At 50.7% G+C, this 26,585-nt stretch overlaps 1 protein-coding gene across 1 annotated transcript; it reads right to left on the bottom strand.

The window, feature by feature from the left end:
* Nucleotides 1–4,140: 4,140 nt before the first annotated feature.
* On the bottom strand, nt 4,141–25,765 carry OTUD7B (OTU deubiquitinase 7B). The gene is made up of 11 exons (XM_056853554.1): nt 25,621–25,765; nt 19,857–20,027; nt 17,681–17,902; nt 15,150–15,251; nt 13,083–13,210; nt 11,756–11,868; nt 10,129–10,256; nt 8,769–8,918; nt 7,658–7,772; nt 6,328–6,412; nt 4,141–5,466 (listed from the first exon to the last, which is right to left on the bottom strand). The coding sequence occupies exons 1-11, from the start codon at nt 25,703–25,705 to the stop codon at nt 4,141–4,143; spliced, it is 2,625 nt and encodes an 874-aa protein (XP_056709532.1). The 5' UTR covers nt 25,706–25,765.
* Between the last annotated feature and the right edge of the window lie 820 nt (nt 25,766–26,585).

Raw genomic sequence — 26,585 nt, 5'->3', positions numbered from 1 at the left:
GTCTAAGAATTAATCTGTTCAAGTAAAGGAAAGGAAGTGAAGGGAAGCCCAAACATGGTTTCTTACCGTGCGACGTGGTGGTAGGTAAAAATCAAAAGATTAAGAGAAAAAGAGGACCGTTCACTGAGCGTTTTTAACCGGGGGGGGGATCCCCCCATCCACGAAAGGCCCACCCTCTCAGAAGCCCCCCCCCCGGCCGCAGCGCCTGAACGACCCTTCTCCACTTTCCACCATGAGCGGCGCAAATCCCAAACAGAGCTGTGCCTGGTCCGTGGGCTTAGGCGGGCATAAGTCCGCACAGGACAGCACAGTGTATTCCCTGAGGTGGGAAATCAGTTTCTAGTTTTGCCCCTCTCTTAGGAAACACCCTCAGGGAAGCTGGACAGTGAGAGAAGCAGCCAGAGAGAGCCGGTCCGCAACAACCCGGCACGAGATGATCCACCTCCCCTCCGGCTGGCCGATCCTCTCCAAAGAGCAATTAAATATATTTTAGTGTTCACTTCTAACAACAAAAAAGGTGCTTGGAAAGCCATGCTGCTTAAAGTCCCTCCTAAAAACAACAACAAAAAGGAGCACAAAGTACCACAAAACATTTCCACGGCATTCAGTATTCAGCTGTGTAGGCAATGAAGGGAGGGAGGGAAAAGGTCTGCTCTCCTCAATAAATATATATATTTTTAATATTCCCTTTTTTAAGGAAAAAGAAGGGGGCGGGGGAATGTTTCACCATAAAGGAAACAAGTGACCTCAAAGAACAATCAGGGAGGGGGGGATCTAAGAAACAGCTACATCAATGCAAAGTCAGCTCCATACTAAAGTTAATCAGTTAGAAGTCAGAACGTTGTTAAGGCGGAAGGGCATTGGAATTAGGGTCTTAGTCAAAACTCTGGTGTTCATAGAAAAAATAGTAATTTTTCTTACTTAATTTTAAAGGTCATTTTTTTCCTTGATTAAAAATGCTACTATGTAACCTAATTGCAATTTAAAAAAAAACATCACACACACACACCCGACCGCACACAGAGAGGTGGTTGAGCAAGCTTAAAGTTTGACCGTCAGGGAGAAAAATCCCAAATACAGCGGATGCGATCTCAATCCAGAGCTGAGCCTCTACTCCCATGCAGACATAAACAGCTCATGCAAGGAAGTCTCCCACACACACACACACACACACACACAAAGGGCAGGGCGGGTCTTTGCACCGGAGACGACTTCCACCAACAAAAATGGGCAGGAAAACTCATGGCATATGCCAGAGCTCCCCTGTGCGGGGAGAAACAGTGGATTGGGATGACGGAAGACCACCACTGATGGGGAAAGGGCTGCCTCATGGAAGCAAGACGTGTTCAGAGGGGAAGAGATGTTTGCGGGGGGGGGGGTGTGACGCTACCTACGACCCAAGGAGATTGCGTAACGCCTCCGTTTCAAAATGCCCCACACATCACAACGCCACTCTCATACAGAACTCTACGGCCGGGATTCAAAACAGCCCCCAGATACGAAACACCTGCACAGTCCATTGTCATCCATGAGAACTCTCGAGGCCGGCAAACGCGCCCAGAAAACACCCGTGAAGTTGAGAAAAAAGGCAAAAGCAGCAGCAGCGGCTTTATCTGCTGGACTCACGGGGAAAAAATAAATCAGGGATGTTAATTCTCTTTTTCCAAAAATACTTTTTTAACATACACACACACACATTCCCCCCCCCCCATTAGCAAAAACAGATATTCCCAACTAGGCAAATATTATCTGCAAATAGTGTGCGCATTAATGGGGCCAAAAGGATTCCTAAAAAGGAGGTTTCAAACGGCTCGGAGAGTCAGGAATTATTTGGGGTTCTTAGTTTGTTCAAGCATTTCAAAGTTGGTTTTCAGTTAACTCTGGGCAGCCTCCCCCCCCCCCCGAAGGCTCTGCTCCTGGGGTCATTCTGGCGGTCAAAGAATGTGCAGGACCCCACGGATCCAGTCTGCCGATGGCTGCCAAGGGACCGCTGCCAGGAGCAGACCAGGTCGGCAGGACCCAACCCAACGCAACGGCGTCTGGAAGGGAACGAACGTGCTTGGCTCTGCCCCTCGAGGAAACAAAAACTGAGGATTGTTACCTGCAGGTTCCCACCACAGACTACTGCCAGCTCTCCCCCAAAGCCTGTCCAAACGCCCCCACACTCCTGGCAGAGCCCCACAACTGACAAAGATTCGGACCAGTCATTGGCAAAGGAAGGGCCCTCTCAGGCCCCGCTGCCAGAGCACAGGAGAGGTAGGCTGGCAGACACGGGCACCGCTCCGCTGCAGGGGCTGAAAAGAGGGATCCCCCCCAAGACTGCCCGCAGCCACCCAGCCATGCCTTCTTGGCTGCCACCCCCTCCTCCATTTTCCAAATCAAACTCAGAGGGAAGGACTCAGGCTGGGCTGCGATCGCCACAGCCGATCTTCGGCATCGGTGGGTGCCGGCCACCCGGGGCCCCTGCCTCCAAGGATCAGACTGAGAACCAGGCCAGTTTTTAAGGACACTTACATCTTGTTCTCCCCCCTCCCCGTGACTTTGGGGTGGGAAGTTGCATAGTTTTGAAGCCTTAATGAAAAAAAATATATATGAGCATTTCCCCACCCCACGCCAGAACCCTGTGAGATTTCAGATCAGTTCTTCTGTTTTAACGGCAGGATTTCACTAAGAACCCCCCACCCCCATCCCGGCCACTGGGCAGAAGCCGCCAGTTGGCATTACGCCTCCAGGCTCTCCCGGCATGTGGGCAACCAGAAGATCTACTATGGCATTAACACTGTGCCGGAGGTGCGGAAGGGGGTTGAAAGGTGGAAAGAGATGATCTATTTTTTTTTTTTTTTGCTTAAAAAAGCATAACTCAGCTTCTGTCTACGTGTTTTTCCCTTAAACAAATTCAGCACTGTTAAACAAACACCTCTTTCGCACTCAGGGGACGGCATTCCGAGTAGCTGCCCCTGCCGACGGGGGTGCTTTTCTCCAGGCAGAGCCGACCCGCCGGAACACAACGCCACCTCCTGTCCCCTTTCCTTCTCATCCCCACGGTTCAAGCTTCGTCGGCTCGGCAAAAGGGAGCCAGTTTATTTCTACTCAGCAGAACAGAGGTAGTCTAGGAACAAAACAACAACAAAAAAAACCTGCTTGCTTGCTTGCACGGAAGGAAAGTTCTTCTCCGGAGATCGGAGAATTTGACAAAGATCTGTCTACCAGCAGCAAAGTGGGGGAAAGAGGCTCTTGGGGCCGGGACCCCTCTTCGGCCTCCCATTTCAAGTGGTCTGTTGCAGTTTATTGCTTTTATCCCTAACTAGTCGCTCCCAGGGCCCAAACTCTGACTAAGCTAGAAGGGTTTGGGTTTATTTTTTGCACCCTAAGGGGAAAATAAACACACACTGAGCATTATGACTAGTTTACTCCTTCCCTTCCTCCACCCCCCCACAAGAACTTTAAAAATATATTTTGTAGAAGAATATCTGAAGCCTCTAAAAAGGCTAAAGCCAGCTGTGACAGAAGACCAGTGAGAAAGGGGAGAGGGAGGGACGGAGGGAAGGGACGCTGTTAACAGCAATGGGGACGGGGAAAGGGGGGAAATCCCCTCGAAATCCAAGTTTAGTAACTAAGTGATATGGGAAAAGAGGTTAGAACATCTTAAACACAAAACTTGTTAATGAAATAGATGGCAAATTTCAAATATTTTAAAAACAAAGTTGTAGGGACTGTAGCTTTAGGACAACCAAAGGGGGGGGGGACTCAAGTTGGGGGAAGTTCCGACTGACAGAGGGGAATCCCCCCCTTCCCGTCTTTACGTTGTTTGTTCCGTCTTGGAATTCCAAGCTTTGGTCTAGGTGATTTGATCAGTTTGACAGCCCCGTGTGCCCCCTCCACTCCACCACCCCCAACGGTGCCCCGCCCCACGATCAGCACCTGTAGCATCCATTCCATCCGTTGGTCAGAAACATTTCTCCCTCCTCACTTCCTGGAAGGGAGGGCTTTGGTGCCCCCACCCTGATAAGCTCCCTCCCTCCCCCCACCCCCACCCCCACACTGGCCAGCCCTTCTCCTTCATGAGACAGGGGAGGGGCGGTGTTTATTGCATTCCCCACGTTCCGTGGGTCCAGGCGCCGTACACGCAGCCCCGGCTCCTTAAAACCGATGTATCAACGCCTCCCGGTCGCGTTCTTTGCGCTTCAGTTCCTCTTTGTAACAGCAGGAGCAGAAGTTCCCAGTCTCCGGGTGTCCATAAAAACTGCAGTTCGGCTGCTTGCATTTGGTCTGCTGCACGCTGCAGAGCAGCCGCGCCTTGCTGCGGTCCCCGCCGGCACCCTTAGGCGGGCTGCCATCTTGCTCCGGGAACTCTCGGAAGCCGTTGCTGTGCAGGACCAGCCCGGACGACCGGTCGCAGTCCGACGTTGCGAAACTTGGCGGGATGTCCATCTCCGTGGGAGAGAACCGCCCCAGGTGGGGAGGGCTGGCCGGGTAAGGGTGGGGCCGCCCCTGGGCGCAGTGCCTGGGCAGGGTGGCGTACGAGGGGAGGGGGGTGCAGGGACCGCCAGCAACCTGCCTCCGGCTGTCATGGTAGCTGGGCAGGTGGGCACTTTCCACGTTGCTCACCATGGAAGGGCGGGGAATGGTGAAGACCCCCGAGTAGCTGGAAGGGAAGCCGGCCATCTTGGCACCCACGGCCGCTAGGTCTGGGCTCTGGAGGCTGTACGGGGAGAGCCCCTGGGGGCAGGCGGGGTTCAGCAGGACCTCCTCCCCTCTCAGAGGGTTCCCCTCCGAGTCGACCTTCTTGGCAGCCAGGCCGTTCCCCAGGGCCTTTTTTTCCGCCTCCTTCTGCTTCTGCTCGGTGGCAAAGCGCTCTTCCGCGTCTGAGAGGTACCGCTGGATCATCTCCTCCTGGTACTGGTGCCGGTGGCTGGTCTTCAGCTGCCCGGCAAAGATGAACTTGCGCTCCCCTTGCATGGCTGCCCGGAGGATGCTCAAGCTGAGCCGGACGTCGCTGCCGTACTTGGAGGTGTCCGGCTGCTTCTCGGTGGGCGCTTTACCCCCGCCAAGGAGCTTCTCGACGGCGGCTGCTGGATCCCCCGGCAACGCCTCATCTTGGCTGCCCTTCCTGACCTTCAGGGAGCCCTTCTTCTTCTTCTCCGCAGCTGCCTCCCCTTGCCCGTTGCTCGTGCCCCCCTTGGCGGCTCGGCTGTGCATCAGCCCCCCCATGTTCTTCTTGAGCTTGCTGCCTAGCGTTTTGCCGAAGCTGCCCAGCTTGTTGGCCACCGAGTCAGCTCTTTTCTTCTCCTTGTCACGGTCCCGCTCCTTCTTCGGCTTCTCCTTGCTGCCGCCGCTCTTACTGCCGCCACTGTTGCTAGCGGAACTGCTGCACACGGACTCCTTGTCCGAATCACCTGAGTCGGCGGCCGAGCGGGCCTCATCCCCGGCAGAGGCCGTCGGGGACTCCGGCTGCGCAAGAGGTGCCTAGAAGAGAACAACAATGAGGCCGTGGCAACGTTCAGAAGATCTCAGCTTTCATAGGGTGGGGTGGGGGCAATTTCAGCTCTTTGCAGGCCCAAGAGGTAGAAGCAAGTACCCAACAGAGAAAGGCCAGAAGGCCCGGGGGGGGGGGGGGTCGCCCCCCCAACAAGACAGCATTTGAGAAAATGACCAATGGGGCACAGTTCTTCCCCCCTTCCCACAGGCTCACAGGGAGAACCAGTGTGGGGCGGAACAAGACCCAAGGGTAGGACGGGATGCAAACTGAAGTGCAACTGGGGAGAGGGAGGAGGTTGTTGGTCTGAAAGAGGCGCTGCAGCGATGAGGGGGCCACCATCCCTCCGCTGACTGCTGGCCTCTCCCTAGGGCAAGGCAGCCCAGGGCTCTCCCAGGGCTCTCCCAGGGAAGGGAAGGGAAGGGAAGGGAAGGGAAGGGAAGGCAAGGCAAGGCAAGGCAAGGCAAGGCAAGGCAAGGCAAGGCAAGGCAAGGCAAGGCAAGGCAAGGCAAGGCAAGGCAAGAAGAGTTGGTTTTTATATGCCGACTTTCTCCACCACTTAAGGGAGAATCAAACCTGCTTACAATCACCTTCCCTTCCCCTCCCCACAACAGACGCCCTGTGAGGTAGGTGGGGCTGAGGGAGTTCGGAGAGAACCGTGACTAGCCCAAGGTCACCCAGCAGGCTTTGTGTGTAGGAGTGGGGGAAACAAATCCAGTTCACTAGATTAGCCTCTGCCGCTCATGTGGAGGAGTGGGGAGTTGAACCTGGTTCTCCAGATTAAAGTCCACAGCTCCAAACCACTGCTCTTAACCACTACACCACGCTGGCTCTCTTGAGGATCCCTTTACCTGCGTTTCGCACGGCAGCGTGATCCACTTCACATTCATGTAGGCGTGCAGCAGCTGCAGCTTGGCCTCCAGGGAGAGAGTCACGCTGGAAAGGCAGAAGGGCAGTGGAGTCTGCAGGGAGCCACGGCTTTCGGGCCCTCCCGCATGGCCAGGGGACCCACCCCCCCTCAAGCTCCGGAGGCGGCAAGCTAACCCAGTCGGAGGGCTCCTTCCTCCAGCCCCAGTCCAAAGAGTAAGCCTCCGTCCCCAGCTCCCTCCTCACCGCTCTCTGCTCCTGCTGGTGACCCCGGCTCCTAGGTCAACTTCCGCTCCGCCCCCACCTCTCCTCCAGTCACGCAACTCCGCCCCTTGTGCCCTGCTGCCCCCAAATGCTTGGGACTGCCCCTGCAAACACCTGCAAAGCGCTTCCAGCCTCTTTCTCCAAGCACCACTCCAGAAAACCTAAGACGGTGTGTAACCGACGTTTCTGCAGCTTTACTGCCTAACACCATCAACACCCCCTTCTCGGCTCCCCCAACCAAGGCAGGAGCCATGGCTCAGTGGTAGAGCATCTGCTTGGTATGCAGAAGGTCCCAGCTTCAATCCCCAGCATCTCGAGTTAAAGGGACCAGGCAAGTAGATGATGTGAAAGACCCCTGCTTGAGACCCTGGACAGCTGCTGCTGGTCTGAGTAGACAATACCGACTTTGAGGGATCAAGGAAAGTCTGATCCAGTATAAGGCAGCTTCATGTGTTCATCTCTTTAGGGGAGGAGCCATGGCTTAGTGTCAGAGCCTCTGCTTGGCATGCAAAAGGTCCCAGATTCAATCCACGGCATCTCCAGTTAAAAGGACTAGGCAAGTAGGTCATGTGAAAGACCCCTGCCTGAGATCCTGGAAAGCCGCTACCAGTCTGAGTAGACAATACGGACTTTGATGGACCAAGGGTCTGATTCAGTATAAGGCAGCTTCATGTGTGTTCATGTGATAGGAGAAGGGTTGTGGCTCAGGGGAAGTGCATCTGCTTGGTATGCAGAAGGTTCAAGGTTCAATCCCCAGCATCTCCAGTTAAAGGGACTAGGCAAGTAGGTGATGTAAAAGACCCCTGCCTGAGACCCTGGAGATCTGCTGTCGGTCCGAGTAGACAATACTGACTTTGATGGACCAAGGGAGTGTATTCAATATAAGGCAACTTATTCAGTATAAGAAGGCAGCTTCATGTGTTCAAGCTAAATTTCGAGTACGGCAGACACGGAAGAAGCTCTGTGAACGTTTGGAAACCCACCCCCAAGTTTCTCCAGTCCCAGGAGACACAAGCGGCAGGACTGTGCTGAGCCAAGCCCTCCACTCACCTTGCCAGTTTGACGTTGTCATGGTCGTCTCTGCCCCACTCCCAGTCCTTCCCAGGGTCAACAGCGAAGTGGACAGGAAGCAGCTTGTGTTCCGAATCTGTCAGCGGGATCACGGCTGGGGAAGAAACAGAACAGTTCCTGAGGGGGGTGGCATGGAAATGGGGGGGGGGAGGCTTTTGTCTAGGAATCACAGAAAAAAGCAAGAGTCCAGTAGCACTAACAAAGTTTCTGGCAGGGTATGAGCTTTTGTATCTGCTAGAAATTTTTAGTCTTTAAGGTGCTAGTGGACTCTTGCTCTTTTCTACTGCTACAGACTGACATGGCTACCCATAGAAATAATAGAAACACAAAGTTGGAAGGTACCTCCAGTCCAACACCTGCACAATGCAGGAAATTCACAACTACCTCCCCTGCTACATACCCCTGCTTAGGGTTGCCAGCTCCAGGTTAGGAAATACCTGGCGATTCTGTGGGTGGAACCTGAGGGGTTTGGGGAGGGGTGGGACTTCAATAACATCCAAAACAGTCATTTTCTCCAGGTGAACAGATCTGTCACCTGGAGATCAATTGTAATAGGGGGAGATCTCCAGCCACTACTTGGAGGTTGGCAACCCTACCCATGCTCTATGCCTAGAGGAAGGCAAGAAACCTCCAAGATCCCTGGGCCAATCTGGCCTGGAGGAAAATTCCCTCCTGACCCCAAAGTGGCGATTGGCATTATGCTGGGCATGGAAGAAAGGACCATGAAAGCCGAGCACTGATTCATCCCTTCCTGCCCTCCCTTCTCACGATCTGCTTAAGTCTAGGAATTATGGACCTCCTTCCCAGTGACAGGTACAGAGGAGGGTGGAGGAGAGAGAACAGCTGGGCTGGAGTCACAGCACCTCCCTTCACACCACATACTGAACTCTCCTCCAGTGTGATTGTTTCTTGGAAAGGTGCTCAACCCCAGCCTGGGCGTCTTTCTTTGAGGGCTCCCCTCGGAGACTGTCAGAGAAGGGGGGCCCTGACCCACCCCAGCCTCACTCAGCTGGCAACTTTCAACAAGGAAGCGAACGGTGAACCTGGGACTGGGCACCAAGGGAGGCACCCCTCCCGCTTCCCAGCATACCTTGCTCTTTGGTGGGTTCCTTCTGCTCCATGGACACCAGGGCAGAGAAGTGGGCCTGGTCGTATGCCAGGACCAAGGGGGAGCGGTGGCACTTGCTCGCTGGCACCTCCAAGGGCAGATAAATGCCGCCAAAGGGTATCGGAGCAAACGCTGAAGGAGAGAAGCTCAGTTCAGACCCACCATTACCACAGGCAAGTTGAGGGTTCTTGGGAGCCCCAAGCATCCACCCGGAGAGGAGAATGCCCATTGCACCTCTGCATGATTCACCGCTCAGGCCTGGTTTCCCAATCTGCTTTTGGGGAGCAGTTAAACGCAGAGAGAAGCAGCAGAAACCCAGTAAAATTTTCATAAGGACGTAAGAAAGGCCCTGCTGGATCAGACCCAGGCCCATCAAGTCCAGCAGTCTGTTCACACAGCGGCCAACCAGGGGCCTCCAGGAAGCCCACAAACAAGACGGCTGCAGCAGCATTTATCCTGCCTGTGTCCTACAGCACCCAAATAATAGGCATGCTCCTCTAATATTGGGGAGAATAGGTAGGCATCATGACTAGTATCCATTTTTACTAGTTACTCTTTACTCCTTAGTATGCAGAAGCAGAATTACAAAGGGAAACACATGCAGAAATTGCATGACATGTGGAAACTGCAGAAGGCAAATCAGCTTGGTGCAAAATTCTGCTTTTCTTTTCTAAAAGGATAAAAGGCCCAGCTTGCTTGTCACATTTGTATGAGCACCCTGTCCTGTTAACCAGGAAGTCATCCCCACCTTGGCTGACGTGAATGCATGCTTGCTGTTTTGGTTCTCCACTGGAGGAAGAGGTGGGGTACAAATATTTAAAGAAACTGAAAGAAAGAGGGCAGCAGTAGCCACTGAGCACATTCAGTGGAAAGTGAACTGCCTTGAGGAGTTTGTGCCACTGACGGAGCCTAGGAATCTTTTCCTTCCTTATCCTGAAGATGGCGACAGCTTCTATCAGATCTCCCCCAATAATGTGATTTATGTACTTGCAAACACACACACGGCCTCCTTTGCATGGGCTGTCCCAGTTCTTAGGGGAGGCACCGTGGCTCAGTGGTAGAGCATTTGCTTGGCATGCAGAAGGTCCCTGGTTCAATCCCCGGAATCTCCAGTTAAAGGGACCAGGCAAGTAGGTGATGTGAAAGACCTCTGCCTGAGACCCTGGAGAGCTGCCGCCAGTCTGAGTAGACAATACTGCCCTTGATGGACCAAGGGTCTGGTTCAGTATAAGGCAGCTTCATGTGTGTTTGTGTGTTCATGTGTTCTTACTCTCAGGCTGGCCCTCGAGACAGAGCTCAGAGCTGCCTTCCACATGCGAAGGCAAGCTGCTCCGACTCTCACCTTCTCCTCCAGAATCCCGCAGCATCGTGTCTGCCACCACCACGATGGGCCTCTTGAGCACATGAGCGAGGACAAAGACATGGAACTCTTCCAGGCTCTCATACACGGGCTCCTCAGACCCTTCGACACTGCACACACAAAGGGAAATGCTGCTGAAAGTCCTGAATATCGCGATACCTGCTTTCTAGGGTGACCTAGAACTCCCTCCTAGGCTTCTGCTATTAATGAAGCAGGAGGTTGAGCCCAGGTTCAGACTAGAAGAGGAACATCTAGTTCAAGAGTTCAACTCAAGAGACTTCAAAGTTAGAAGACCCTCAGGTGACACGATCAGGCCTATTGCAGGCATTAGAAGAAGAGTCGGTTTTTATAAGCCAACTTTCTCTACCACATAAGGAAGAATCAAACCGGCTTACAAGCGCCTTCCCTTTCCCTCCCCACAACAGACACCCTCTGAGGTAGGTGAGGCTGAGAGTGTGACTAGCCCAAGGTCACCCAGCTGGCTTCATGTGTAGGAGTGGGGAAACAAATCCAGTCCACCAGATTAGCCTCCGCCGCTCATGTGGAGGAGTGAGGAATCAGACCCTGTTCTCCAGATTAGAGTCCACGACTCCAAACCACCACTCTTAACCACTACACCACGCTGGCTCTCATTACCGTCTGGACTGAGTGTATGCTGCAACTCAGTCTCCTGTTTTAAAAGCTGGGGGTGTGGGAGGAAAGAGAGTTTATAGCTTCTATGGCTGCACAAATGAGTTTGGATACCTTTGAGTAGGACCTCCTGAAATCTCAGAAGCCAGAGGCGCAACTAGAGACTGCGCCCACTTGTTGAGGGGGCGGGGCTTCATCCCCCCACCTGACCAGAAATGGCACAGAGGTTATGCAGATGTCCTCATTTTGCATAATTACCAAGGTGTAGAACTTGACTGGTTTGGGCAGAGAGCTTGGAGCCCAGCAACCACATTTTCATGCCTTTTTCTGGTTTATTTTTTTATGGGAAATTTGGAAAAGTGAAATACACAACACTTTTCTATTAAACCTAAACTTAAAAAAAAAACTTTTTAGCAACACAATATGCATAATCTGCAACTTAGTTAGCATGTAATCCTGTATTATTTGGCATACTGATGAAATTTAAAAGTATAAATGCCTTAATGTTCTACAACCAAAGTTGCAAATACACCGAATCCTAATGAGAGGAAGTGAAGGTGATTGTACGCCGCTTTGAAAGCCCTTAACGGTAGACAAAAAGGGCAAGAGTCCAGTAGCACCTTAAAGACGAACAAAAATATTTTCTGATAGGGTATGAGCTTTCGTGAGCCACAGCTATCTTAACAGTAGAGAAAACCAGGGTATAAAAACCAACTCTTCTTCTTCAACAAGGCCACGAAAGAAGACCCAAACGGGTCGTGCTTTGAGGGGAGCGCCCCAGAGTCAGGAAGGCTGGCGGCAGAGCACCTGAGCCAGCAGGGCAGATTTCCCCGTGCTCCTGTGGACCCATCTGGCAGGCCCTCACTTATGGGAGCCCCTCCTTGGCAGATGGAGCCCTCCCTCCTCTGAGCCTCCTGCGACAGGAGCCACCTCCTGCAGAAAAGGTGCCTGGGAGGAGAAACCGGACAGTGTCACTCACCCACCGCAGGTGCCCCCGTTGTTGCCGTAGTGCATCCGTGGCTCGCTGGACGCCAGCTTGATGAGCTCCTTCCACTCCTTCTGCCACTCCTCTTCCGTGTAAACGAGGCCAGACTGGGGTGGGGAGGGGGAGAAGCGGGAGAGCGGGATGAGAAGGGGGCAGAGAGGGAGTTCACCTCCTTCCCCGGGCTGGGGAGAAAGTCACTCACAGGCTTTCCAGGTTGCCCCTCCCCAATTAACTGCCCCAAGGTGGCAGGAAGGAATTCGAGGCTGGAGCACAGCCCTCTTCTGCCAGCAAGCCTGGCGGAGGGAGGTCACACTGGTCCCAGCTGGACCCAGTGGCCACCGGGGCTTCTCACCCCCAGGCAGGCAGCCCCCCTAAGGGAGGGAGAGGACTGCCGGAGAGGACAGGGAGCGGGCCCGGCTCCGGCCTCTAGTTCTGTTCCTCTCGAGGACACCCTCGGGCCCAACTGATGGGGAAACAGACGCTGCCGGGACTGGACCAGGCAAGCCTCCTCTTGCCTTCACACTCAACACTGGACACCTGAAATCAGCTCTGTTCTGCCTCACCCGCTCGCACTTCCCACACAACAAACCTCACCCGAGGCACTACGAGGTCACGGGAATAGAAAACAACCATAGCCCTCTTCACCGGGAGATCAACCACTTTCAATTACACCTGTGGCAGGGTGGCCTAAAGGGAGCCTCCACGTTCAAAGGCAGTCAACTTCAGAATATCAGTGCCAGGAGGCAACATCAGGGGAAGGTTTCTATGCCCTCAGGCAAATGGCTGGCCACCGTGCAAGACAGGATGGAGGACTAGAGGGACCACTGGTCTGATGCAGCAGAGCTCCTCTGATCAACACATGAAGCTGCCTTCTACTGAATCAGACCCTTGGTCCATCAAAGTCCGTATTGTCTACTCAGGCTGGCAGCAGCTCTCCAGGGTCTCAGGCAGAGGTCTTTCACATCACCTACTTGCCTGGTCCCTTTAACTGGAGACACGGGATTGAACCTGGAACCTTCTGCATGCCAAGCAGATGCTCCACCACTGAGCTACAGCCCCTCCCCAAACACAGAGATCGTAGGCCAGGTGAAAATAGAGCATGGGGGTCATCGAACCATCTTGGGGGCCGATTTGTCTCTCCGTTCTCAGCGCCTGTTGCTCAGACCACTACCCTGCACTCCCTACTGATGTCCTTATGTCTTTCTAGGTTATTTCACTTGTGATGCATCACATGGCTGAACGGCACCAGGCAGAGAAGGCCTCACTGGTTTCATAAGCAAGGCAGCCCCTTCCCCCCTCCCCTCCCCACCCCGAGCCTGACCTCTTTGTTCTGCTGGGTCTGCTGCCACCTCCAGCGCCGCCTGAGGGCTTCCCTTTCCATGCCTTTATCCATGAGGGAGTAGAGAGATTTGCGGAGCATAAGATCCCGGTCGTGGAAGCCCCACATACCTGCAAGGCATATGCACAAAGAATATCCTGAGCGGCACTTTTGAACTCCATGTATCTTCTTCCTTTTTAGAAATCAATGTATCTAATTCTCCACCGCGCCCCACCTGCGGATACTTAAATATGGAGATATTTGGGGCCATGAAGACGATCTTTCTACAAACCTGAGAAAAGCCCCAGTTTGCAGAAAAATCTGAAATCTAAAAAAGAATACATTGGCAGATTAACCCCACTCACACACACACACACACACACAAAAATAGAAGTAGCACCTGTAGATTTAAGAGAAGCAGGCCTTATCAGAGGCTGCTGTGGGGGTTGTTAGGCAACCATACAGTACTGCCAGCCTTCAAGCCTTGGTTTCTGTCAGTAAAAGGCAAGGGGGATAGGCAGGGACCCTTCCAGGGCTGCTTTGGTTTTCCAGGGAAGACTCATCGGGCCAGGCCTGACAGCAGCCACCGGGTGATTTGCTACCATGTAATTTGCATGACTCACCTGGGCCCGGATACTTACTACTGCTCAACAGCAGCCACCCCACAAAAGCCAGTGAGGTGTACTGGTTAAAATTTCAGACTAGGATCTGGGAAACCCAACTTTGAATCCCCACTCTGCCCTAGGAATTTCCTGGGTGACCTTGGGCCAGTCACACACTCTGCCTAACCAACCTCACAGGGTTGTTGTAAGGATAAAATGGAGGAAAGGAGAATGGTGTAATCCACCTTGGGTTCCCATTGGGGAGAAAGGTGGGATATAAATGAAGCAAATAAATACTTTCTGACAGAACGGTTCCTCAGTGGAACAGGCTTCCTCAGGAGGTGGTGGGCTCTCCTTTTTTAAGTAGATTTTTCAGCAGAGGCTAGATGGCCATCTGTAAGCAATGCTGATTCTGCAAACTTTGGCAGATCATGTGAGGGAGGGCAGGAAGGGTTGCATCAATGTTTGGCTCTCGAGGCCCTTTCTTACATGCCCAGGGAAATGCCAATCGCCACTTTGGGGTCAGGAAGCAATTTTCCTCTGATTGCCCAGGGAACCTGGAGGGTTTGTGTTTTCTTTTTGGCCATCTTCTGGGCATGGAGTAGGGATCACTGGGAGTGGGGGGGGGAGGTAGTTGTGAATTTCCTGCATTGTGCAGGGGGTTGGACTAAGATGACCCTGGTGGTCCCTTCCAACTATGAAATAATATATGTAGCTGAATATGGAGGGGCTGATAAAAGGTTAACTGGCTGGGAAGGAGCAAAGGAATTGTAGAAAGGTGAGGGTATGGGGGTTGTCGGGAAGAATAAAAGAGGAAAGTGTGCATGGAGGGTGATGGGAAAGTGAGGGGGCTCCCCACCACACAACTGGGCCCGGCCTGGTGACTGGCACCAAGCCTGGAACCGCATAAAGCTTTCCCAGGGAGAGGTTGTCAGGGGGAGGGAAGGGAAATCTGAAGACAGGGGCAGATAAAAGCAGGTTGGCCAGTGGCTGTTAAGGAGCGAAGGACGCGGGAAAAGGGGAGAGGCTACGGGGGCTTTCAGGGAAGGAAAAGAAGAAATAGTGGGAGAGGGGGGAAAGAGATTCCCCTCCTCCCGCAAATCCATGTAAGAACTATTTCTTGAACACAGCGATACTGGAAAGGACAGGAGCACCCACATATAAAACCTCGGCACAGAGACACCAAAGCCGACTTGCTCAACCTGCCAGTGAAACTGCTACACAGTCACTTTGTGGAAGCACAGCTATTTAAAGCCAAAGAGTAAATAAAAATACACCAGGCACGTTTTACTATGAAAAAAATGTACTTATTTGTAAATATTCTTTTTAAAAGAAAAAGAATGACAGATATTTTATTGTTTGCCAGGGAGAGTCAGAAACAAGCCAAACGGAGATTTGCCATTGCCTGGCTCTGCCCGGCTGGAGACATTTAGCCATGGCACACAGCGCCACCCTGGAGGGACCTTACCAAGAGATGCGGCGTGAAGGAGACAATTCCCGTCACCGGTTGTCGCCAAGGGGAGCAGGCGCTGGCAGCTTTGATCCACGACAGACCACCAGTTGAGACGACCTGGACAAGAGTACCGTGCTCAGTTTGGGGCACCACAATTTAAGAATATAGACTCTAAGCTGGGACATGTCCAGAGGAGGGCAACAAAGATGCTGAGGGGTCTGGAGATCAAGTCCTACGAGGAAATGTTGAAGGAGCCAGATACGTTTAGCCTGGAGAGGAGAAGACTGAGAGGGGATATGATAACCATCTTCAAGGACTTGAAGGGCTGTAATATAGAGGAGGGTGCCCCAGAAGGTCGGACCAGAACCAACGGGTTGAAATTAGATCAAAAGTTTCCATCTAGACATTAGGAAGAACTTTCTAACAGTTTGAGCAGTTCCTCGGTGGAGAAGCTTCCTCAGGAGGTGGTAAGCTCTCCTTCCCTGGAGGTTTTTAAGCAGAGGTTAGATGGCCATCTGTAAGCAATGCTGATTCTATGACCTTAAGCAGAGGATGAAAGGGAGGGCATCTTGGCCATCTTCTGGGCATGGAGTAGGGGGTCACTGGAGGTGTGTGTGGGGGGAGGTAGTTGTGAATTTCCTGCATTGTGCAGGGGGTTGGACTAGATGACCCTGGTGGTCCCTTCCAACTCTATGATTCATTTAGCAGAGCTGATGCCACAGCCGCTGAGGCTGACGGAGAAGCATTCCGCGGGCACCTTTAAATGCTCCCAGAAGGCTCCGATGTTGGCGCTGCCCACGATGAGTCATCCTAGTCACGTTTAGCCTCCCCGCCCTTCCTTCGTTCCCCAAGCTGCTCAGGGCGACATCTGCCGCGGCGCGCCCGTTTGCACTGAGCAGCCTATAGGCCAGCAATGCCAGCTCGTCAGCCCGAATGGGGGATGACCTACCCCACATGCAGCCCCCAAACAGGCAGGCCGCCTCGCAGCCTGGCCCGGGCAAGACAGAGGGCCGACAGCAACCCAGGCACAAAGCTACAGCCCAGTCAAACCGGTTGAAAGGGCCAGACCCTTTCTCATAGTCTGGGCTGCCCCATTTTGGTAGCCACAACATTTTAGAACAAGCAGGACAGAAACTTTCATACACTGAGTTATTTTGAACAATATACTGTCCTTCAGCCTAACCTACTTTGCATGATTTTAGGAAAAAGTATGGGTAGGGGCTGTGGCTCAGAGGTAGAGCATCTGCTTGGCAGGCAGAAGGTCCTAGGTTCAATCCCCAGGAGCATCTCCTGTTAAAGGGACTAGGCAAGTAGGTGATGTGAAAGACCTTTCTCTGCCTGAGTCCCTGGAGAGCAGCTGCTGGTCTGAGTAGACAATAATGACTTTGATGGACTGAGGGTCTGATTCAGTATAAGGCAGCTTCATGTGTCCATACGGCTTGACATGGTAATTGGTCCTCACTGGCGGCTGCATAGAGTCCTGCCAGGCCGTCATCTCAGCCAACAGCAGACTCTGCCAGAGGAGGACACGCTTTGACAAGGTCTCTCCATGTGCCGCTCCTGTTCAGGAGGAACTGGGAACTTCGAAGGCAGATGTGCAAGCTTCCACCTGCACATGCTTCCTGCTGGGCTGCGGCCGTGCACATGAAGATCTTTTTTTAAACCTCCAGCAGGTTCACATGATATAGGGGCACATCAGAGGAGCCTCAGCACCAACAGGAGCGCCACCTCCACTCCAGTGGACAGGAATCCAGTTCTCAGACCCCAAGACAGCCCACCAGGCGGTCCTGACAGTCATGAGCTGGTTTTGGCAATTCCTGCAATGCGAGTTGTGAAGGGCTCAAGAACGTCTGCAAGACCTGAGCAAGGCTGTTGACAACAAGGAGTTTTGAAGGACATTAATTCATATGGTGGCCATATTTCAAAAGTTGGAAGAGACTTGAGGGCAAATAACACACACATAAACACATGAACACATGAAGCTGCCTTCTACTGAATTGGACCCTTGGTCCATCGAAGTCAGTATTGTCTACTCGGACCGGCAGCGACTTTCCAGGGTCTCAGGTTAATTTCACATCACCTACTTGCCTAGTCCCTTTAACTGGAGATGCTGGGGATTGAACCTGGGACCTTCTGCATGCCAAGCAAATGTTCTGAAAACGGAGCCACAGCCCCTCCCCAAAGCTCTCCAGTGTCTCAGGTTGAGGTCTTTCACATCACCTGCTGCCTGATTCTTTTAACTGGAGATGCTGGGGATTGAACCTGGGACCTTCTGCATGCCAAGCAGATGCTCTACCACTGAACAAAGGCTCCTCCCAATAAGGAGGCTCCCAGTCCTAGTCAGAGAACATGTAAAAATAGTGCCAAACAAAGAACTACAAAGCAGTAAAGGAGAGGCTTCTCCTGAGCATGTGGAGACTGTACTCCTATGAGCATAAAGTAACCACACAGCCATCCCTCAACACTTGCAGGCCCCAGTGGGTGTTGAGGAACGGGGTGTCCGGCTGCAGGGAAGAGTGACACGAGGTCACAGGCCCAGAGCTTACCAGCCTGCTCTAGCGCCACCAGCATGGATTGTTCTATGAGATCCCGCTCTATGAAGCTGCGGAATTCCTCGTTGTACACAGTGAGGTCGGGCAACTGGAAGGTGCAGATCGGCATCTCCAGGAGGTGCTCGCTGCTGCCGCTGCCGTTGCTGGAGACATGGGAGCGAGCCAGAGAAACAATGGTGGAGCTCGCGTGCGAGATCCCGCGGGAAAGGCGCTTTTCTGAAACAGACGAGGAAAAAAGGGATCCCAGTTGCAGACATGTAAAGAACAACACCTCTCAGAGGAGCAGGAAGTTCCTATCCTGGCTACATGTATTTTGGTGGTGGGAAGTGTCGTCAAGTCACAGCCAACTCAAAGGAAACCCTGGGGTTTCAAGGCAAGAGAGGTCAAGCCAAGTCACGTTTACTGTATAAGGCCATAGGCCATTACAATCTAACACAATATATCAACAGGTTAAAATATACAAAACCAGAATCATTGAAGGAATACAAAAGTTAAAGTTAAAATACGCCCAATTGGCTTTATCCAGCTTTACCACCTTTCGTGATTTGCTTCACCCTGATTTTCTTGGCTGCTAGGCCATACAGTGTCATTTTTGGGGAAATACAAGGGTCCGTATCTGATAACAAATAGATTAATCTGTCAACATCAGACGATAATTGTGACGCTGAAAGAATGTTTGCCAAAAACTTGTTCTGCAGCTCAGTGTACAAAGGACAGGACAGGACATAATGGGTGAGATCTTCTCCTGAGCCACCACATAAACAAATGCGTCAAGCCAGAAGTTTTTTGTTTTTTTTTAAACGGCCTCCAAGGAGCTCCGTGGGCATAGTTTGGAAACGCAGCAATGTGAGGCTGTATGTTGTAATATCTGCCAAATAGGAGGCGATTAACAGAGGTGGTCTGCCATTGCTGGCCTCTGCATGGTGACCTTGGACTTCCTTGGTGGTCTTCCATCCAAGTTCTAACCAGAGCTGACCCTGCTTAGCTTCTGAGATCTACTGAGACTGGGCTAGCCTGGGCCATCCAGGGCAGGGTGGGCATATTTTACCTTTTCAGAGTTACAGTATGGGTGCTGCAAGGAGTACGTAAGTGCCGCACCCCAAGAACAGCTGTTCCGATTGGCAGCAGAGGATAGGACTCGCAATAATGGGTTTAACTTAAGAGCGGAAAGGTACTGGCTGGAGATCAGGAAAAAAATTGTACAGTAAGAGTTGTTCAACAGTGGAATCAGCTGCCTAGGGAGGTGGTGAGCTGCCCCTCACTGGCGGTCTATAAGCAGCGGATGGACCAACACTTGTCAGGGATGCTTGTGTGAACCAGCAATCCTTAATGCAGGATCAGCTCTAAGATGATCCTGCATTAAGTGGGGATTGGACTAGATGGCCTGTATGGCCCCTTCCATAAGGACATAAGAAAAGCCCTGCTGGATCAGACCCAGGCTCATGAAGTCCAGCAGTCTGTTCACACAACAGCCAACCAGGTGCCTCTAGGAAGCCCACGAACAAGACGGCTGCAGCAGCACCATCCTGCCTGTGTTCCACAGCACCTAATATAATAGGCATGCTCCTCTGATCCAGGAGAGAATAGGTCTGCATCATGACTAGCATCCATGAATACCCCTTTCCTCCAAGAACATGTCCACTCCCCTCTTAAAGCCTTCCAAGTTGGCAGCCATCACCACATCCTGGGGCAGGGAGTTCCACAATTTAACTATGCGCTGTGTAAAAAAATACTTCATCAGTTTGGAATCTCTCACTCTCCAGCTTCAGCAGATGACCCCGCTTTCTGGTATTATGAGAGAGGGAGAAAAGCTTCTCCCTGTCCGCTCTCTCCAAACATACCCCTCATTCCAACTCTAGGATTCTATGATAATCACGGCTACCACTTTTTAAAAAATAGCCAGCAGTGAGAAGGGGGGGAACCTCACTTTCTTCTGGTCAGCATATCGAAGAAGCCTGCAATGAAAGTTGCCCTGTTTATTCAGACTGCAGAATGAGGGGTATGTTAATGAGGCAAAGTGGACTTTTTGCTCCCCCCCCCCCTGCGAGACACACTTTGCTCAAACACCCAGGACCGAACTGGCTTGCTACAGCCGATTTCCTTCTTCTTCCAGCCAAGACAGGCCAACTGCCAGCCAGCCTCCCTCCCACCCAGAAGAGACAGCCCTTACCCTGGACGATGTCATCCTGGCGCTGCAATGGGGGCCGTGGGGGCCGCACAGTCTCCTTTTCTACGGGCTTGAAGCTGCGCCCTTCATGGAAGGAGTGGGGCAAGTTCCCCGCGTGGACCTGCCGAAGCTGCTCAAAGTCGCTCAGGGCCGCAGTCAGATCCCAGTTCTTCCCTGGGGAGGGAAAAAGGAGATGGTCAACCTGGGGAGTCCAACACCCCCCTTTCCTCTCTCAGGAGCACAACGCTAACACTTTGCAAAGGTTACCAGTCGGCAGCATGCTGGCATTGCCCCCCTCCCCCAGCAATAGGATGCATCTTATGGCACCACGACCCCCAATCCGGGCCAATGGGTGTGAATCAAGGAATTTATTTTATTTTATTAGATCTATAACCCGCTCTCTTCCAGGCCAATACTGGGCTCAGAGTGGATAAAAAGAAGAAGAGTTGGTTTTTGTATGCCACCTTTCTCCACCACTTAAGGAAGAATCAAACCAGCTTACAATCACCTTCCTCTCCCCTCCCCACAACAGACACCCCATGAGGGAGGTGGGGCTGAGAGAGCTCTTAACAGAACTGTGATGGGCCCAAGGTCACCCAGCTGGCTTCATGTGTAGGAGTGGGGAAACCAACCTGGTTCACCAGATTAGCCTCCGCCACTCATGTGGAGGAGTGGGGAATCAAACCCAGTACTCCAGATCAGAGTCCACCATTCCAAACCACCGCTCTTAACCACTACACCACACTGGATAACAATCACTGGTCAAGTCAACATCATTACATAAGATTTCAGTAAAGATATAACACAGTTAAGAATCAATAAAAATTAACAATAAACAAATAAAACCTGTTGTGCTAATTGGCGCATGTTACCAACACAATGGATCATAGTGAGCCGAGGGTGGGGACAGAAGTCGTCCCCCACCAAAAGTCAATGGAATAAAGTAATCAGAACAGAGGCGGGCAGGGCGGCCACCTACGATGATAAATGTCACTGCTGTCCTTACCATAGGCCTGGCAGAACATCTCTGTCTGGCAGTCCCATGGAACTGCATTAGGTCCTGCAGAGTCCTGGTCTTATTAGACAGAGAGTTCCACAAGAGCAGAGCTATCAGCCAATTTAAGTGGGGACCTTTGATACTTCCAGAGGTATCCCTCGCCCCACTTACTTTTATTCACCCCCTCCATCACTACCACCAGGCACTGCACGGTTCCCAGCCTTCACTGCCAGGCATGCTGAGGCTTCCTGCCCCGTCCCCCCATGCTACCAGTGAGCCCCACATGACTCCCTGCCTCTGCCGCTCACCCACCGTGGCTTCCTGCCCCTTCCACCCCACAACATTGTTCCCCCAGTGTATTTTTTTTTGTTCCCCCAATACATTCCTTTAAAGTTTTCACATTTTTCTGCAAACCTGGGGAGTCTGTTTTTAGTCAGTGTGGGCCTGATCTGTGGATATAAGTACCTGTAGATGAGCCCACATTTAAAAACTGGAATATAAAATGTTTAGGATTGTAATGCAGTTCTCAGGATTCTAGATGACTCACTGGTCTCTTTTCCTCTTCTCTTTTTCTGGTTGAGAATTGTTCAATATTTAGTTCTGCATGACACTTGTGTATGAATATAGTTACATTTATTTATCTGTGTGGCTCCATATAATAAAAGTTTTTATAAAAGAAATATAGAAACATAGAGCTGGAAAGTACCTCATGAGTCATCTAGTCCAACCCCCTGCACAACCCAGGAAATTCAAAACTACCTCCCCACTTCCAACGTGATCCCTGCTCTATGTCCAGAGGAAGGCAAAAACCCCTCCAGGATCTCTGGCCAATATCACCTGAAGGAAAATTCCTTCCTGCCCCCAAAGTGGAGATCAGCACTACTCTGGGCATGCAAGAAAGGGCCACAAGTGCCAAGAACTGATGCAAACCTTCCTGCCCTCCCTCTCGTGATCTGCCTAAGATCACAGAATCAGCATTGCTGACAGATGGCCATCTAGCCTCTGCTTAAAAACCTCCAGGGAAGGAGAGCTCACCCCGCCCCCCGAGGAAGCCTGTTCCACTGAGGAACCGTTCTGTCAGGAAGTTTTTTCTAATGCTTAGCTGAAAACTCTTTTGATTTAATTTCAACCCACTGCTTCTGGTCCAACGTTCTGGGGCAACAGAAAACAACTCGGCACCCTCCTCTATATGACAGCCCTTCAAGTACTTGAAGATGGTTATCATATCCTCTCTCAGCCTACTCCTCTTCTGGCTAAATCTACCCAGCTCCTTCAACCTTTCCTCATAGACTTGGTCTCCAGAACCCTCACCATCTTTGATGCCCTCCTGTGGACACATTCTGTGACAGCCTTTGATAGTTTTGCCATTGAAAATCTATAAAAACCCCTTAGAACCCTATAAGAAACCTTAAAAGATTAAGTATGACACGTGTTGAGAAGAAACTTGTCTTAGAAGAATACAGAATTGTATTCCACAGTACTCTGGGAACATTGCCAGAGGAATAGATAAAACAACACCTGCTCCAGAAGGGAAAAGTAGTATTGGAAAACCTTTTTCTAATAGAGATAAGAGGCAAGCATCAGATATGGTTACATATCTGAGAAAGGACAATGGTGTGGTTGCAACTCACACCTCAATGTGGAATACAATTTCCCCAAAAAATATGCTGACTCAGAGGGTGAGGGGTGCACAGCACACCTTAGAAATGCTGATGCATGAAGAATAATCAGATTATCTACATCATCGGATATAGATAACGACTTTATCTACTTTTAAAAACACATACTGCAGATGTGTTGATAACATAGATCTGAAGTGTATATAAGGCAGAGCAGGATAGCCAGTACTTCAGAGTGTTATTGCCGGGCAGACTGCAGCTGCACGGACATAGCATCTCTCCATCTCAGAGGCCTGAAATTTAAAACATTGAGACTCTGATCCTTGCATGGACAGAAGTTCTCTGAGGTATCTTGGAGTATCAAGATCAGGATATTTCAACATATCTTATAATATTCACAGTCTTCTTGTGAGACTGCTCTATTCCTAGAAGAGGATGGAGACCCTTAGAATTCTTATCCTTTGAATAAGAATCTAAGTGCAGTGATCTTTCCATATATTGGAACACTGAGAGTCCATTGGATTAATGGATTCCTACAAATTAAACCTATTTGGCTTATCAATGCTAAAGAACATCCTGAACACAGGACTAATAGATAGACCTCTGAGATAGTGTCAGAAAGTCCTCTACTTAACAGAGGGACTTCTGAACCTCCTCAGAGTAGAGACCAGAGATGTTCCTGATGGAAAAGGAGACTCTCTGTACTCTGTGAGATATGCACAATGCTGATACATTGTACAGCACATACACAGATTTGAACCATAAGTTCACATACAAAACTCTCTAAAATTGGCACTGCCAGAGAGACTTTCAACAGCTTTAAGCTAACACATAGTATTTATATATTCAGCATTGCTGTCTAATACTAAAGGAACAGGCATAGCATGTACATAGACAATGCCTGATCTTAATGATGATCAGAGGCCTTCTTTATGGCTAAGAATACTGATAGAAGTCTTTAGGGATTCAAGACTTAGAAAATACAGATACTTTAGGATGAATTCATTTGTTCTTATAGAACTTAGCTACTTAGAGGTTTGCAGATGACATAGCAAGAGATATTGTCTTTTGTATGATGTTTTGAATGATTTAAGTTAGGATGTTTCTAACCTAATCTTTTTCCAAAGAATTAATCATATTTTGACAGGATTTCTGTAACTTTATATCCTGAATGAAGGTGCATTGCACTAATGATATTTTATGAGGTATATTCTGACTTAGATACTCCTTTATGGAGGCATAGAGATTGTGAATGATTACTTGCTACTTCTTGTTACATAAACATGTTTAAGACTAATGATGTCTAGTCTTATATAATATTTTAAGACTTCGCAACCAAAAGCATATATTATATAATGTAAATAAATGTGTTTTTATTATTCTTATACTCTTGTCCAGTATTATAAATTTATTGGCGTGTTCAAGAGATGTCCTAGGAACCGTAACAAGTTTCTAGGAACCGTTGATTACGGTCTAGTGGAGCCTCACTGAATTAGATAACATATTCCTTCTCAGGAAGGGGTCCTTTCTAAGAGTGTAGGCACTTAACGGCCCGAACCGCAACAGTTCCAGCTTATCTACATCTTTCTTAAACTGAGGTGCCCAAAACTGAACAGCATGTGAGATTGCTGGTCTCCCACAGGACTTTAAAAGTACATTTGTGAAATCACTTTCCAAATTCTCTCTTTTGTATTCTGCTGGTAAGAGAACTTGCTGTTTACTGGTTCACTGAAGCAAAGTCTATCCTGGCCAATAAGTACAAGCGTTGATAACCTCAGCAGTCAGCTAGAGTCTAGGACAGAGTTCTGCCCCTGGCTACGAGCCATGAGAGCTAAATGGAGCCCCTGTATGCAGAGGCAGCATACCCCTGAATGCCAGTTTCAGGGGAGGGCCAGAATAGGGGAGGCTTCACACTCTATCCCCTGCTTGGGGAACCTTCTAGCTACCGTACGAAACAGGATGCTGGATTAGGTGGATGACAGGTTTGACCCAGGAGAGTTGTTCCTGAGTCAGGGGCATTTGGGGGAGAGACAGAGCGGGTGGTTGAACCAGACCCACATGCCCCAAAGCCATCCAAAACTCTTTTTGTTTCAGGCTTCACGATCATGACAGTTTTGTAATATTTTTGTCATCAGGCTGAGTTTTCGTCCAGATAAAAACTTATGACCACCACTGGATTTGTCTGTTTGGCCAGTTATGACTCACCAAACAATTGGTAAATGTTTCTTTCTCTTCTTTTTCATTATGATAATTTGGTTGAGTAACATTTACTACATTGATCTGCTGCTTTAAAACTATGACCAAGGAAGTGCATATGTGGGATGGGGGGAAAAAGAGGTAGAGAGCCAGTGAGGTGTAGTGGTTAACAGCGACAGACTCTAATCTGGAGAACCAGGTTGGATTTGCCTATCCTCCACATGAGCGGCGGACTCTAATCTGGAGAACCAGGCTGGATTCGCCTTTCCTCCACGAGTGGTGGACTCTAATCTGGAGAACTGGGTTGGATTCCCCACTCCTCCACATGAAGCCTGCTGGGTGACCTTGGACTAGTCACAGATCTCTCCAAACTCTCTCATCCCCACCTACCTCACAAGGTGCTTGTGGTGGGAAGGGGAAGGGAAAGACGATTGTAGGCTGCTTTGAGACTCAATAAAGGTAGAGAAAAGTGGGGTATAAAAACCAACTCTTCTCCTTCTTCTAACATCTGGGAACACTTCCCCATCCATCTGTCAAGATGGCTCTACTTCCTACTTCGAGTCCCTCGCCAAAACTCTTCTCAGAATCTGGACCTTCCCAAATATTAATTTTCAAGGAGAAAGAGGCCTGTTTCAGCTTCTTTGTTTCAGCATCCTCTGAAGCAGCCCAATGCTCATTTTGTACCCAGGACAGCCTAATCTACTGAGGGGGAATCAGGCTGGCAGAGAGCTAATGGTACACTGGAGACCACCGGCCCCACCCCACTCATCAATAGTACTGGGGCTCAGACTGCCCCCCACGCCACATCTGCACAGTAAATGTATTTCCAGCATAGACAAAGCAGCTCTCACTGTCGAAGGACTGTAATAGCTCCTTTGGCAGAACTGCCTTAAACCTAGAGGAGAAAAGCAGCGGGGAATCTGCTATGCAAACAAAGCGAGAGATTCATGCCTACCTTCTAGTAAGTCTCTTGCCAAGCCCGGCTCTGCCCCTGTTGAGCGGACAAAATCCGATAGGACGACATCCATATCCAGGGTCATGTGATCATAAATTCCTTGCAGGTGGCTGGGAATGGGTGGGACATCGAACCGGGCTGGCTCTTCAGTGTGCTGAGGAAACACAGTACAAAATTCCCGGTTACCAACACGTGAAATCAATACTGCAAAACACCAATTTGATGAATGGAGTGGTAGGCGGACTCTATCATCCGTGCAGGCCCGGAGGAGGAAGGAACGTGATCCCAGACAGATGACATTTGCGCCTCCTCATCTCAGAAAGGCTTCCCAGAACCATGGTTGGTCACTCTGTCCCCCGACCCTGCTGCCTTACTGGTCCGTTGCTGATCTCTCCTTCTCCCCTCCCCCAGCATATTGCCCTTGTAAAGCTCCCCAAAGAGGTAGCTCTGGGATTTGGGAGAGTTTGCGATCAGGTGCACTCAGTGATGCATGCCCCAACTCTTCACTAGAAAGAGTTGGGGCATGCAAAGCCAGGCCTGGCGGGGGAAAAGTGCTCACCCACAGGACTCTGCACACTGGGCTCTTGGCCAGCTTCGACTCTGACACCCCCCGGGGGGGGGAGGAAGAGGAGGAGGAAGAAGAGGAAGAGTTGGTTTTTATATGCCGACTTTCTCTACCATTTAAGGGAGACTCAAACCGACTTACAATCACCTTCCTTTCCCCTCCCCACAACAGACACCCTGTGAGGTGGGTGGGGCTGAGAGACTGTGACTGGCCCAAGATCTTAACCACTACACCACGCTGGCTCTCCAGAGTTGGTTTTTATATGTCAACTTTCCCTACCACATAAGGAAGAATTGAACCAGTTTACAATCACGTTCTCTTCCCCTCCCCACAACAGACACCTTGTGAGGCAGTTGGGCTGAGAGAGCTGTGACTAGCTCATGGTCACCCAGCTGGCTTT

This window comes from Euleptes europaea, chromosome 7 (genome assembly GCF_029931775.1).
Source record: "Euleptes europaea isolate rEulEur1 chromosome 7, rEulEur1.hap1, whole genome shotgun sequence".
Lineage (NCBI taxonomy): Eukaryota > Metazoa > Chordata > Lepidosauria > Squamata > Sphaerodactylidae > Euleptes > Euleptes europaea.
Note: the sequence above shows the minus strand (reverse complement) of the source record. Positions and strands in the feature narration are given on the sequence as shown.